At 32.9% G+C, this 14,010-nt stretch overlaps 2 protein-coding genes across 7 annotated transcripts in view; one reads left to right on the top strand and one right to left on the bottom strand.

Moving 5' to 3' along the window:
- The first annotated feature begins 315 nt into the window (after positions 1-315).
- On the top strand, positions 316-3,473 carry LOC108740990 (protein takeout-like). Its single transcript, XM_025979023.1, has 6 exons — positions 316-435; positions 1,498-1,590; positions 1,658-1,796; positions 1,988-2,121; positions 2,944-3,093; positions 3,304-3,473. The coding sequence occupies exons 1-6, from the start codon at positions 366-368 to the stop codon at positions 3,453-3,455; spliced, it is 738 nt and encodes a 245-aa protein (XP_025834808.1). The 5' UTR covers positions 316-365; the 3' UTR covers positions 3,456-3,473.
- Positions 3,474-3,915: 442 nt separating this feature from the next.
- Positions 3,916-14,010, bottom strand: part of LOC108741015 (glutamate receptor ionotropic, kainate 2) — a 56,432-nt gene continuing 46,337 nt past the window's right edge. For 2 of the 6 annotated variants that reach the window (XM_018475578.1, XM_018475580.1), the window contains 8 exons: positions 13,331-13,549; positions 11,774-12,204; positions 10,532-10,669; positions 9,075-9,273; positions 5,671-5,902; positions 5,309-5,424; positions 5,074-5,229; positions 3,916-4,345 (listed from right to left, as the gene is read on the bottom strand). In XM_018475578.1, the coding sequence (XP_018331080.1) occupies positions 4,169-4,345; positions 5,074-5,229; positions 5,309-5,424; positions 5,671-5,902; positions 9,075-9,273; positions 10,532-10,669; positions 11,774-12,204; positions 13,331-13,549 (1,668 nt within the window). In that variant the 3' untranslated portion in view covers positions 3,916-4,168. Of the gene's footprint in view, positions 4,346-4,643; positions 4,767-5,073; positions 5,230-5,308; positions 5,425-5,670; positions 5,903-9,074; positions 9,274-10,348; positions 10,487-10,531; positions 10,670-11,773; positions 12,205-13,330; positions 13,550-14,010 lie in introns of all 6 variants that reach the window. The other 4 variants (XR_001938448.1, XR_001938447.1, XM_018475581.1 and 1 more) reach the window with 4 other exon arrangements.

Raw genomic sequence — 14,010 nt, 5'->3', positions numbered from 1 at the left:
CACCCCATGTTCCACGCAAATTGAACATAAAAAAGTGAAAAGTAAAATGTGCATGTATGATGTAGATAAAAAGATGTATAATAATAATAAAAAAATTAACGTATTATGTTGACCTTGGTTGACGTGCAATAATAAATTTTTACGAACAATTCCATACTTCTAATATTAAAAATTAGCATCATCGAACAAAATCCGAAATATTGAAGAATATGGAAAACAACAAAGAGTTTTAAAAGCAAACAAAGTTGAAGTTGCCTTATGGTAATAAGGATGACAAGGTCAAGATTGTTGGAGGTATAAAAGGTTTTTGATGTTCGTTGCTACAGTAGTTCGTTATTAAAGTGTTTACATATTTTTGGTCCAAAATGATCAGTGCGTTTCGTCAAGTTGTGCTTTTATGTACCCTATTCGTTTTCGTTAATTCTGCTAAACTTCGTAAGTTCTTACTTTATAGAATTTTGGTTTCTTCGTAATCACGAAAATTAGTTTAATTATTTCGTTACATAAATTGGTAATTAAATTTTAATACTTTTATTACTTCTCAAAGTGTCTAGTATCTATTAACAACATTGGAAATTATATTTGTAAAAGTAGTTGAAGTCAACTAAAAATTGTAACATAAAAAGAAGTAGCAATAAATATAAACGAACAAATATTAATGACCAAGTTAGCCAAAATAATTGTCGTGTTTTGTTAAAATGTATTTATTGAAGTCTGTTTGAGATCTTTGTAATTATATTAATAACAATATAATTAACATTACGTAAAGTCAAGTTGTACTTACGTATTTGTTAAATATTCATTTTATAATTATATTAGTAGAAAGGTCTCTTATTTGGTGAAACATTGTAAAAGATAACTTATAACTTTTGACAAAATTACTAGCAGTCTAAACAATTTAAGTTATTCTATATTAATTGTTTTGCATATATTTTGTAAGAAAATAGTTTATTAAATCATATCTTTTAAATATTGTAATTATAGATGACAACAAGGAAGCACCTTGATGATATTTGTAATTAATCAGTTGTTAAAACACCTAAAAATTATACTATTTTACGAAATGTCTGCTTCAAATATGAGACAGAGATGATTAACATAATGTTATTAACAATTTTATGGCTACGCGGATGTTAAAATCATTGCATTTGTTGATCAAAGTGGTTAAATGTTAAGTCAGAAACTAAGAAATAAATACAGTAATACTAAAAATTGATGGAAGAAACTAGAACAAAAACTAAGACACTAATACGTACAATACATACTAAGCTTCCTTTTCGCTTTGTCTCTAGCAAAGAAATTAAATAATTATAAATTAAATTACTTGGTTTCTAATGTCTTTCAAATTTAATTTAATTTTTATTTATTTAAAATCTAATTTTGTCGGTCTATTGGCGAAGTTAAATTCATATAATAATTTAATTTTTATTTACACCACAAGAAATACCTAATAATGACAAATATAAAAATTTTTTTATTAAAATTTGTTATTTCTAGCATCCTATCTAAAACCATGTAGTAAATCAGACCCTAACTTAAACAAGTGTGCCATTAAACATGCAAAGGAAGGCTTACCAGTCCTTGCAAAGGGTAAGTTTACAATCAAATTTACAAGAAAGGCATATGTAAGCTAAATAATGATGTTATTTTATTATAGGTGACAGGGCTTATCATATCCCAAGTTTAATACCCCTACACATTCCCGAAGTTAGAATTCAATCAGGGGAAAATTTAAAAATTATTATCAAGAACGCAGTCATAACAGGACTTGATAAGGCCGATATACAAGATATGAGGTAAGAATAATAATTTCATCATAAAATCATATTTTACATTTTATTTGTCTTATGTTTATTATTTAATCACTACTAATTAAATAACATAAATGCTAAAGTCGTAAAGAAAACTTTTTATTATTTTAAACCTGTTGTTCGTAAATGTTTGCAAATGTACCCATACGTATAATTAATTATTAATTTATTTTCAGTATAGATCTACCAAATCGCAAATTCTGGCTTAAGGCAAACATCGATTACGTCAATTTAGTTTCCGATTACGAAATCGATGGCAGAATATTAATTTTGCCCATCAAAGGAAATGGGCCTGCCAACATTACTTATGGTATGTACAGTAACAATATCGTGTAAACGCGAAAACTTTGTTCAATAATCAAGAATGATTTACCTTAAGTATCAAAATTGTAATCTCCTCCATATTGGACATATCGGCCCCTGTTCCTTGTTGACACAGTGTTAATTTTCCATACCACTAACAGAGAAAAATATATTTTAGAATATTCGAGCAATTACATTATTCCAAAAATATTAATATTCGTATAAATCTACAAATAATGTAAAAGACAGTATCATCCTATAAACATTCTTTATTTATCTTTTAATGCGGTAACATTACAGCAAAATGCATCAAATTATCACCTGAAAATAATCAATTATTTAAACTACTTACACATTACATGCACCAAAACAATTATTTCAATAAAACAGTTGTCAAAAGCTTTATAATAATATTAAAAACGTTTTCTTACCTTAAATATTTAATTATTTCAACGACGAATATTCTGCGTCTTCTCGTATTTACGAACACTTTAAACTGAATAAGTCTCAGTTTGCTAGTAGAGAGCAGCTTTTTTATTGCTGTTAAAGCAGATAACAAATATATGTGTACGTAACTGCTCCTTTTTAATCCATCCAGGCAGAGTACGGTTCTCTGCCCTATTAGAGGACATCGTAAGATGATATGACTCTTTTTAATGCCTTTCGAAGTAAAAACACACAAACAACGTTACGCTGTGATATACAAGTGTATTTGAGTATACAGGATAATTTGCAATATAAATGATTAGATGAATATTTGAAATTTTTTTATATTTGCATAATTTTTTTTTATAAAAATTGGAGATACTTAATCGGATGTTTGTTTTAGTTGGAGGAGTTTACACTTATTCGTTTGATTTTGATCTCGTTGACAAAAATGGTAAGCAACATATCAAAACTAAAAACAATAAATTGGAGTACACAGTGCAAAGGGCATATTACCAGTTAGATAATCTTTTCGGTGGAGATAAAGCTTTAGGTAAGTCTTATAAATAGGTATTAAAAACACTTCAGAAAGATAATTGTATTTACAATTTTTTAATGCAAAAATTATTATTTGTCTGCACTAATGTTTCGCCCTAGAATATCGTCTTCAAACATGAAATACTTCATTAGTGAAAACAAATTTTCAATTACTCAAATGATTAATTGTTAAAACAATTTATACCTATAATTTTGTAATTTTTAGGCGATCAAATGAATTCGTTTTTGAACGAGAATTGGCAGGACGTCGATAAGGATCTTGGACCTTCTTTAACCGAAGCAATTTCTCAAATTATCCAATCAATTGTGACAGCAGTTTTTACAAAAGTTCCTTTCGATTATATATTCGAGCCCTGAATAAATTATTTAATTTACTATTTATACTTTTAGTTAATAAATAATAAAGTTTTATTGCAAAAGAGTNGTTCAAACAACTGAATGTCATGCACAGGAATAGGCAAAAAGATCTATGGGATATCAAAGAGAAGATCGTTCGAAATAAGACAATTATGAAATTTATCTCAAAATATAAAATATCTCAGACTGCATTCGAAAGAGAAGGGCAACATTTTTGGGACATACCTACAGAATGGATCCAGAAAGACTAACCAACAGGATAGATATTCTCTTTGAAATCAAGAACTCAAAATAACTTTGGCAGCAGGTAATATGAAAGAACCTGGATGAAATTTGAATACAAGAAACGGAAGCCAGAATGAGAGAAAAAAGTATACATAAATTAAATCAGAAATTATATCCTCAACCCTAGCGTCATGGATTAAGGAAAGGAGAGGATTACATTTTATATGTTCTTACCTACTTATTTATATTATATTTCACAGGAAGAAACACCCTTTTGATGACATTATTTATGCTAACTACATTATGTTAGTAAAAGTTCATATTTTCAAATGTTTTTAAAAGTATTTGTTATTTAGACGAACAAATAGATTGCACACGAACTCACCAGTCTTTAATTGTTCTGCAATTCCGACGCGTAAGTTCTACAACACACATCTTTTTGAATACGAGCATAATAAGTGACGGATTCGGGGAGATGGGGATGTAAGTTAGTTGATGGGTTCTTTGTCCAAGACAAACCCATACGGATACGATCCGAGACGTGGAAAGTTGCCATCCACCATCGTCGTGGCATCGGAAGTCTTTAAGGGATGCACCGGTTTCGATGATTCACTGCACTTTAAGATAAATCGAAGTTCGGAAGCCATTTGTGAACATAATGATATCTGGAGTTAAGAAATAGTAAAATTTGTTTTCAAAAAATAAAAAAAACAAACAGAAATGAAATCCGCTTATAATCAACAAAAAACTTTCGTTATATTAATCCTTTTGGCAGAGAGGACTATGTCAAAAAATTGATTACAGGAAAACTTAAACTAGTAACTTGCTGGAAACATGAAATTTTTAGATATTATTTGCTTCATTTCTTCTAAAAAATTTTTGGTATAGTGAAATACAAATTTTACAATACTAGTTTAAAAAATAAATTGAAAGATAAGAAATTGAATTTTTGTTATGACTTACCTCCTATATTTCCAATTTAATGCAGCATAAGAAATTACATTTCTTAAATAGTTAGTTTACTATTTTCGGAATACAGTTTTCCTCAATAATTACTTTGTCGTATGATTTTTTACTTTTTTGTTTCTAAAATAAAAACAAAAGAACAAGCCAATTTATATTATTTCTTTTTTGTCAAATTTGATAAATAAAATCTAATACTTTTCTGTTGTCTTACTAAATATTACGATAAAAATATTAAATAAAGACATAATAAGCTGCAGGTTCAATTTTTCTATTATAAATGAATGCAAAACGCTAAAAAGAATTTAATTTCTTAATGTTTCTTACTTTTCATATTAAATTGCCGTTATATTCGGTTAATTATTTACTATAAGGAAACTGAGATATTAATAAAAATAAATAAATAACTGACGTGTGGAATTCTGCTCACCCTTTCTTCGATGGCGACTTTCCGTGATTTCCAGACGAATTCGCACACTGCAATGACGCAAGCTACCCCCATGCCGCCCATAAGGACAACAAACACCCCACCGATATTTGCAAGACCCAAAGCGTTCGCTGTACTGCTAGTTTTCGTAGTTTCATCCTATCCAATAACAGCAAAAAATAGTAATAAAACAAACCCTTATTGGAAGACAAATAAAATTGAATAGTATTATACTTACATTGCAAGCACCTCCACCCCGTTTCTCCTTCCACCATCTCGTCTTCAGTACGTGCAATTTTCCTTCTTCTTGGAGCTTGAGGATGGCTCCACTTATTGCAGTTCGAAACGGTGAATCTAGAAGTACAAGAAAAGCCCAATTCTTTTTCCAGAGTGTCGTCAAGCAATTTTCTTTGGATAACATTAATTTAATAAAACGCTCTTCGCAGAGACACTGCGAGAATATAAAGTGAGAAAATTAATTCTTAAAAGTAATATTTTTACGGAACGGCACGGCGGACCGAAGGAATTGCTCGGATTCATTAAAGTGTGTGGTAAAATACAATTTAATTAAGAGAAGAAACGTTAGAAATGGCTTCTTACTTGGAGGCATTGCGATCCCGTACCCTTTCGAGTCGAGTAGTCCTCCGATTTGTGTCAGTTCGCAGTTTCTCTCGATAACATACTCGATTGTCGTCGACTCCATCAAGAAGGCGTAACTGCCTTTGCCCTTAACGACCCTTTCAACCCCTTCAGTATTACTCATGGTGAACACAGATGGCCTGGCGGACTCCATAAACGACCACATTCTCTGATACGTGGTGAAGTTCGAGTCCTGGAACCGACACACTTTTATCATATTGCAGTATCGGCGAATGTTTACGATTCTTATTTCCATTCGGGATGCTTCATGGACTAATGACCTCTTTCTTACAATCTATATTTTTTTTTCTGAAATTGACCTTCAAATACTATTGTTCAAACAACTGAATGTCATGCACAGGAATAGGCAAAAAGATCTATGGGATATCAAAGAGAAGATCGTTCGAAATAAGACAATTATGAAATTTATCTCAAAATATAAAATATCTCAGACTGCATTCGAAAGAGAAGGGCAACATTTTTGGGACATATCTACAGAATGGATCCAGAAAGACTAACCAACAGGATAGATATTCTCTTTGAAATCAAGAACTCAAAATAACTTTGGCAGCAGGTAATATGAAAGAACCTGGATGAAATTTGAATACAAGAAACGGAAGCCAGAATGAGAGAAAAAAGTATACATAAATTAAATCAGAAATTATATCCTCAACCCTAGCGTCATGGATTAAGGAAAGGAGAGAAATACAGTAGTAAAACAAGGAAGGAGACCAATACCTAGTAACTAGTACTATATTACCGTAACTCCTTGCGGATTTGCCTACATTTCATGAGTTTTGTTAATTATCTACTTCTACAGGGTAAACTTGTATGTAAATTCTGCTCAGTTGGGATATTCTTGGGCTAGACTATTTTAACTTCGTCAAAGGTTCTACGTTTTTACCAAGATCAGTAGTCTAGTCTATTACTATTAATCAACTTTCGTAAGTATTACATGGCAAGTCTAATCCTTTCTGTCAGAATATTTTTATTGTGGTACGTCTTTATAACAATAGAAGAAAAATATTATGAAAAGGACTGAGAATCCTCATTAATCGATTCCTTAATTTAGTTTACTGAAGTTTTGTTTTGTACTCGGTTGGTGCTTGAAATTCAAAATGAAAGTGACTACACTTCCTTGCTTCGTTTGTGTCTGAAGCGAGTTCAAATAATAATTATTAGCAACCCCGTTCGGAAAAAAGAAGTTTCGAGGAACTGACACAACAAAAACTTTCTAATTAGATTTATAAGTGTTTTTATAAAAAGTCCTCTTTTTCTTACTTCTTCTTCTGTGAACCAGGACTAAAGCAATCATTACGAAACGTTTAACAATGCGAAAGGAGTGGTTTTTCCCGAAACAACTTTAGCATTAATTAATCCTTCTGTTAACTTCGTTTAAAAATGCACCTCAATTTTAAATAATAATTAAAGATATGCTGATTTATTTGAGGACTCTCGTTGTGTTGCTAGGATTAAAGTTCGTAGAATATTTACAAAATTTCGATTTTGGTTAGTGATAAGTGATAATGTTAAGAATAAGTTATAGCAAAGACAATTTTTTTTTTCAATGTTCATCTTCTGCATTTAATATTTTTTGTAAAATAAATGACAAGATCTATGCAATATATGTATATATGTATGTACTTATTTCCACTAAAACAACAGCCTTCACCAACTTGAATGAAAGTCGCTTATTTATGCAGAAGCTTCTGAAAGCTTGTTTAAGATAGAAAACGATACTCTTGAATAATGCACGGTTTAGTAATCTTTATATAACAATAAGTCCTTAGTTTTGTCTAGAGGCAGCATTACACAATTTCGCAAGATGCCTGAACAAAACTAATTTCTTCCTAAAACCAATGATTTACGTAAAACTAATGTGTGCTATATTTAATCGAACGTACTACCATTAAACTTTATGAAAAAGTACAAGATTTTGCACCTAACTTTTAATTTAAATAAAATATGGAAGGATTCTTTTGGTACACTTTAGATTTGTTTAATTACAATCGTTAATTAAATATTAGCAATATTAACGTATTCCGTCAGTTGGAAAAAAGTGGCCGGGTCTAAATGTGGTGTAAAATTGGTTGCATATATGTAAAGTAATAACATATGAGAATTTCGTTGTAGAGATATTAAGTAACGAAAGGTACAAAAGCTGCTATGACAAATGGAATTCATGTAAAATAGTGGTAATGTAGTAGAGTACGTAGAAATAAGGACGAAGGACAAAATTGCTTCCTGGTTGACCTGTTTCACGTACGTATGAACCTAAAAGACGAAGTAAAAATGTTTGAGTCCGTGATAATAATCACGAAATTGATGTGGGTAATCTGGGAATGCTGCATCCAAGAAATTGGAAGACTAAAATGGAAATGGCTGAGGATTATGGCGGCTAGACACGGTTTTGTATGTATACGTACAAGCAGCTCGTAAAATTGGGACGTTGCAATAGAATTTATTACAAGCAGCAAATGGGTAACGTGAAGCCCAAAATAAAGATAAGGCAGGCGCGTATGAATTCCACCAAACGACCCTAAAGATACCCTTGTCACCGAATAGATTTTTTCTACAGTGCAATACGGTGAAAATGTTCTCAAAGATTATTGAAAAGTTACAGAGACAATTCATTTTATAAAAATCGTCTTATCTCTTTATCCCTGACAATAGTGAAGATGATACAAAAGTTATAATCATTAGGACAAAATACTCGATATTCCAGCGGAAACCACACCATAAACCATCGAGTGGTTTCTGAGGTTCAAGGCAACCAAGTGGCATAATAGCAATAAACAATTGTGTACTTGTTTTTATCGTCTAATTTAGTATATTTAGATCACTTAGAGAAAGGTACACTATGCCAAATCGATATTCGCGGACTGTCTTAATGACTTAATCGAAGTTAATAAAATAATTCGAAGTGGTCCGTATTCTGTCGAAACTGCCAGACGCGGATCGCGATTTCGATCTTTTTGGATCTCATCAGCGCGTCGCAGGCAGCTCCGACACAACACAGACCAACTTTTACCTGCTGTATTAACAGTCCGTTTTAGAAAATACTACAAATGGCGCAGTAAACGCCATCTGTAGCACGATGCTACATTTTAGGATTACGTATGCTCGTATTTTTTAATCGAAGTTATTTACGGTGCCAGAGGTTTGTGGTTAGGCTTTGATCGGAAACATCTGACAGTAAACGATCGGTCATATTCGTTTGTGCACATCGCTTACGCTGTACCTTTCTCTAAGTGAACGGAACATACCCTTTCTTCTTACTTCTTTTTTTTTAGTCGTATTTTTGGAGTTTTGGCTCCTATCCTTGTTAAGTTGTAAATGAATCTGTAATATTGTTATACACTTACCCTGAAAAACGCCGCTGTCGATCCTCCTCTTAGGGCCCCGTATTTGATTTTCGTCTGTTTTGCGAGATCCTCTGCACTCTCGATGGGCGAATCCATCCGTTCAACTGTGAGGAATGCTGCTAAATTGGCTGTATAGGATGATATCATTATCAGGGTAAAAAACCACCACATTCCCGCCACCATTCTAGTCGACACAGCCCTTTAATTAAAAAAATCGTTTTGGCTGTCCGTTCGTGTCAGAGGTTTCGACTTTCGAATTTGATATCGACTTGAAATTTTCACTTATTAACAATTATACGTATGTAAATCCTTGACCCAGAGACCAAAAGGTTATAGAAAACATTATTTGAAGCGATGTAGCGCCATACATGCAAACAGGGGGCCAAAAATTTATTTTGGACATGTGTTTCTCCTATTTTTAATGTGTCCACATTAGAAATGGATGAAACAAGTGTCCGCAGTGAATAACTTTTGTGGTAACTATACATGGTGAACCTCTTTTTTATTTTTAATACTTTTGTTACTCCTACAAGTAATTTCAAAAATATTAATCATTAATTTTTGATCACCAAGACGATTTGTATTGTACAAAATCAAACTGTTCCCGCGACAAAAGCAGTTTCCTTTAAACGTTTACGATATTACTTTTAAAAGGGTTATTAAACTATATGTTAAAGTCGTTAGCCCCTAACTTTGTTGATTATTCGTTGTAATGTAGTATATTGTACATTAGGGTAGTCCAAAATGTCTTTTTCATTTGCTTTTCTTTCAACCAGTTCAATAGTACATAATACATAAAAAAGAAATTTGGAATTACACCACAATTTATGTACATATTTTATTATTAGAACATGCTATGAATAAAAAGCAACTTTTAAAATCTTGAGATATTATCAAATATTATAAGTCTGGTCTAGTACGTGTGCATATTTGCAAATGAGAAATGTTTGTATAAAAATGTGGTTATACGGCTTCCAAAACTGCAAAATTGAGCGTCATTTTTGAAAAAATATTGATATAACTAATTAATTGCATAAGAATAGCTTTTTTGTGTCCAAAACAAAAAATATACGATACGTCTTCTCCGAAATACTAATTAGTTTCTTCTTGTTTTAATTAACATTTAGTTGGTATCTATATTCGTTATTTGCAAGATATTTTATGGAAATTAAATGCGACGAAAAGAGCTCAGCAGGTCCAAAATAGCATCAAAATAAAATCACACATGCCAATTAGCATAAACTTCAGTCCGAATTTGAAAAATTGCGACTTACTTTGGTGCTAAATTGGAGCCCTGCTGCATAAGGGATCCGATTGTAAACCAAAGAGAATTCATGAGGGTGAATTGATTTTCCAAAACTGTAGATTCATGTATACAAAAATGTGGATTTTCCCATTCGTAAGGGCTGAATCTGAAAACGAACATTTCATAGTTAATATTAATTATAGTTACTTACTTGGGTAAAAAATCGCAACCCTGTTGCATCAACGAACCAATAGCAAACCACATGCAGTTTAACAACGTAAACTCATTTTCCAAATGATCTGGATTGGGGTTGCAAGGGTGGGGATTTTGCCATTCGTAAGGGGTAAATCTACGATAAATTACAAAGCATGTTAAGTACAAATTAGACGAGAAGTTTCTTCAGTATTACTGTCCTATAATCCGAGTGAATATTTCCAACCCCTTTACTTAATTACATGATGAATATGTCGGTTTATGATATGTAACTTTATTCTCAACGTGATTAAGTTTCGTGGAGATGCATTAAGTGAGGATGAACTAAATTAGTTTTAACGTTAGTACAGGACTCTGTGGTTACATGTACCATTCACAAACTTTCTCCTAGTTCATCTTACAATTTCTATATTAATTTAATGAGGACTGCTAGTAATAGTGATAAAAGGTAAACGTAATTTACAACAAAAGAAACCTCAAAGTTTTCGAGAAATTTGAAATTTCAGCGGACAGGGTTTACCTACAGCCAGTGGCGTAACATACGTTAGGTAAGCCACACAATAACTTTGTTACATTGTACAACTGTTCTTGTATACGTGTCTATTAATCATTTAACGATGGTCCTTTTAAGATTGATTAAATCAGAAACATACATCGATATTTGTGTCAACAGTGTGTGAAATGTGCTAATGTGTACAACGGTGTCAAATAAATAAATGCGGTGAGCTGTCGGATTTTCCGTATCGAATTTAGCCAACCGTTCCACTTGTTTCATTGTTGGTAGACACGCGGTTGATTTATTTTCTTATTTATTATTACAGAACTCGACCGACATGGAGAAATTAACTGCAATGCAGTCATCTGCTCAGTCTGCCAGGAAATGATATGTATTTACGAAAATGTAACAGTTTTATAGTCAATATTATAATTTTTTAAACATTAAACTGAAATTAGCATTCTAATATCTACATATTGTTCTCACGCCCTCGCCGGGAATAGAACTCGGAATCGTAGCTTAGTGGCGCTTAAACCAAGGGCCCGGGTTCGATCCTCGGCGAGGGCGTGACAGCACAATAACAATTTTTCCGCATTATTTTGCGGTAATACGTAGAATTAATTACAATTTAATGTTTAATATTGGATATCAACCCCTCCAAGTACATTTTCGTACATATATGCCAATATTACAACCTCTAAAGTGACTGGAATCTTAACCTAAAAACAAATATGATACTATTACCTTGCTAGTATAAATAGTAGTACCGAAACTCCCAGATATGCCGTCGCCATGTAGATCCAGACGTCTAGCGATAACGGTGAAAGAAAGGAAAAAAGGTTGGGCGGTTGTTTAATGGGCTTCCTGTATAAAATGCTAATGCCTAGGTTCATGAAGGGCATTGTGAAATCTACTGCTTGTTCGCGATCGTATGTTATTGTGAGATCGGCTATGGCCAAATCAGCCTTTTGATCTAGTAGCTCTTTTATCATTCCGTCCCATTCTTTTGTTTTCTTGTTGTACGACCCGTAACGTCCATCCGGTGCCAAGCGGATCGTGTAGTTGAAGCCGAGAATACGGGAAATTTCGTGAATCAGGTCCACAGCGTATCCCTCAAATTGCGAATTTCCCGTCAACTTTTCGGTAGAATCTTTGCGCATTATATACGGTGAACTCTGTTCGAAACAGAACATTCTATTAAAATACATATCTACCCTCTATAGACATTGCAAACCCCAAGTATTGCTGAATACAGTTGAAGAACGTAACTTTTATATTGATTATTCGATTTAAAACAAACGCAATAGTAGCGGTCCCGCATAGGACCCTTGTGGAGCTCCAGAAACAAGCAACCAATAATTTGAAAATTGTATATCGTTGTATACAGTTAAAGAACGTTACTTTTATATTGATTATTCGGTTTAAAACAAACGCAATAGCAGTGGTCCCGCATATGACCCTTGTGGAGCTCCAGAAACAAGCAACCAATAATTTGAAAATTGTATATTGTTGTATACAGTTGAAGAACGTAACTTTTATATTGATTATTCGATTTAAAACAAACGCAATAGCAGCGGTCCCGCATATGACCCTTGCGGAGCTTCAGAAACAGGNATTTGAAAATTGTATATTGTTGTATACAGTTGAAGAACGTAACTTTTATATTGATTATTCGATTTAAAACAAACGCAATAGCAGCGGTCCCGCATATGACCCTTGCGGAGCTTCAGAAACAGGTAACCAATAATTTTAAAATTGTATATACTAAACATCAAATCCAAAAGGTTTAAACGTTAACACTGCGGTTAATGAATACGACTGATAATTTCTAATTGTAGAAATGACGTTATTAGAGGATATGAAATTCACAGAAGCGGTTAATTACTTTTTTTGACATGAGTGGATTTATTAAATAGGATCACAAACATAATGGTGAGCAACCAGTGTAATAATATATATGTACGTATACACTGCATTCAAATATTCATGAACTGTGTAACATCGTAATCTACTTAATTACCAAAATCCGTCCTTGCAGCAACTTGGTTATTAATTTCATCGTCATTAGTGCATTTTCAAGGGGCTGCAATTAAAAATGCAAAAGAGGAAGTGAGAATGGGGCAAGTGATGACATAAGTACGAACTAACTACCACGTTTTCTTGTCGGGATCAAAAGCCTATTCAATTTAAATTTCACCAACAGCAAAGGTCAACTATCATGAGCATTTTTCTTTGTTTATTTCATGTAGGTCGTCAGAGTGTAATAATGTTTGTAGTGATTGAACGAAAAGTGATTCTCACCAAAATCGTCGTGACGACGAAGGTCTTGTTCTGTAGAATTTCGACGATTTGAGTGTAGGCCTCTCCGTATGTCCTGGTGAAATTAACTCCCCTAGAAGCGTTCCAACTGCCAATTTTCTTCAACCCTTCCCTCCCTAATTCGACGATATCTAGCACGAAGTCGCTCCGGAAACCCTGGTGATCGAATCTGATTATACCAGTGAGGCCTCGCATCTCAACCTAATTGAAATAAATGCAACAGTAAATGTCAAGCCGATGCAATTTCCTCTTCGAATGGATTAAGAAGACTTATAAAAGGGCCTTGTTATTATTCTTGCTTCCGTATGGACTCCACGCTCGGAATAATAACCTAAAGCACTAGAAACGGAAACTAGAATTAATTTAAGACAGAAAATGCCTCTGTAAGTCCTACTTTCCCGGTTTAATGGAAGTGTAAGGCCTGCTACTGTTACTACTATTACTACTGCTACTATATATCATCGGCCTAATACTTTTGTTTTTATCCTGTATGCCAGCACATTAAGACCGCCGGGATATAAACGGTAATAAACCTTCCTACCAAATATTTCAAATGGGAAGATGATATAAAATGCCGCTTCTGCGATTTACGATTTCTCGTTAAATGACTTACGACAATCTCCTATACGAAACGAATGAATTAATATCAGAATTAAAGAGAT

Source organism: Agrilus planipennis, unplaced genomic scaffold (genome assembly GCF_000699045.2).
Source record: "Agrilus planipennis isolate EAB-ADULT unplaced genomic scaffold, Apla_2.0 scaffold238, whole genome shotgun sequence".
NCBI classification, from domain to species: domain Eukaryota; kingdom Metazoa; phylum Arthropoda; class Insecta; order Coleoptera; family Buprestidae; genus Agrilus; species Agrilus planipennis.
Note: the sequence above shows the minus strand (reverse complement) of the source record. Positions and strands in the feature narration are given on the sequence as shown.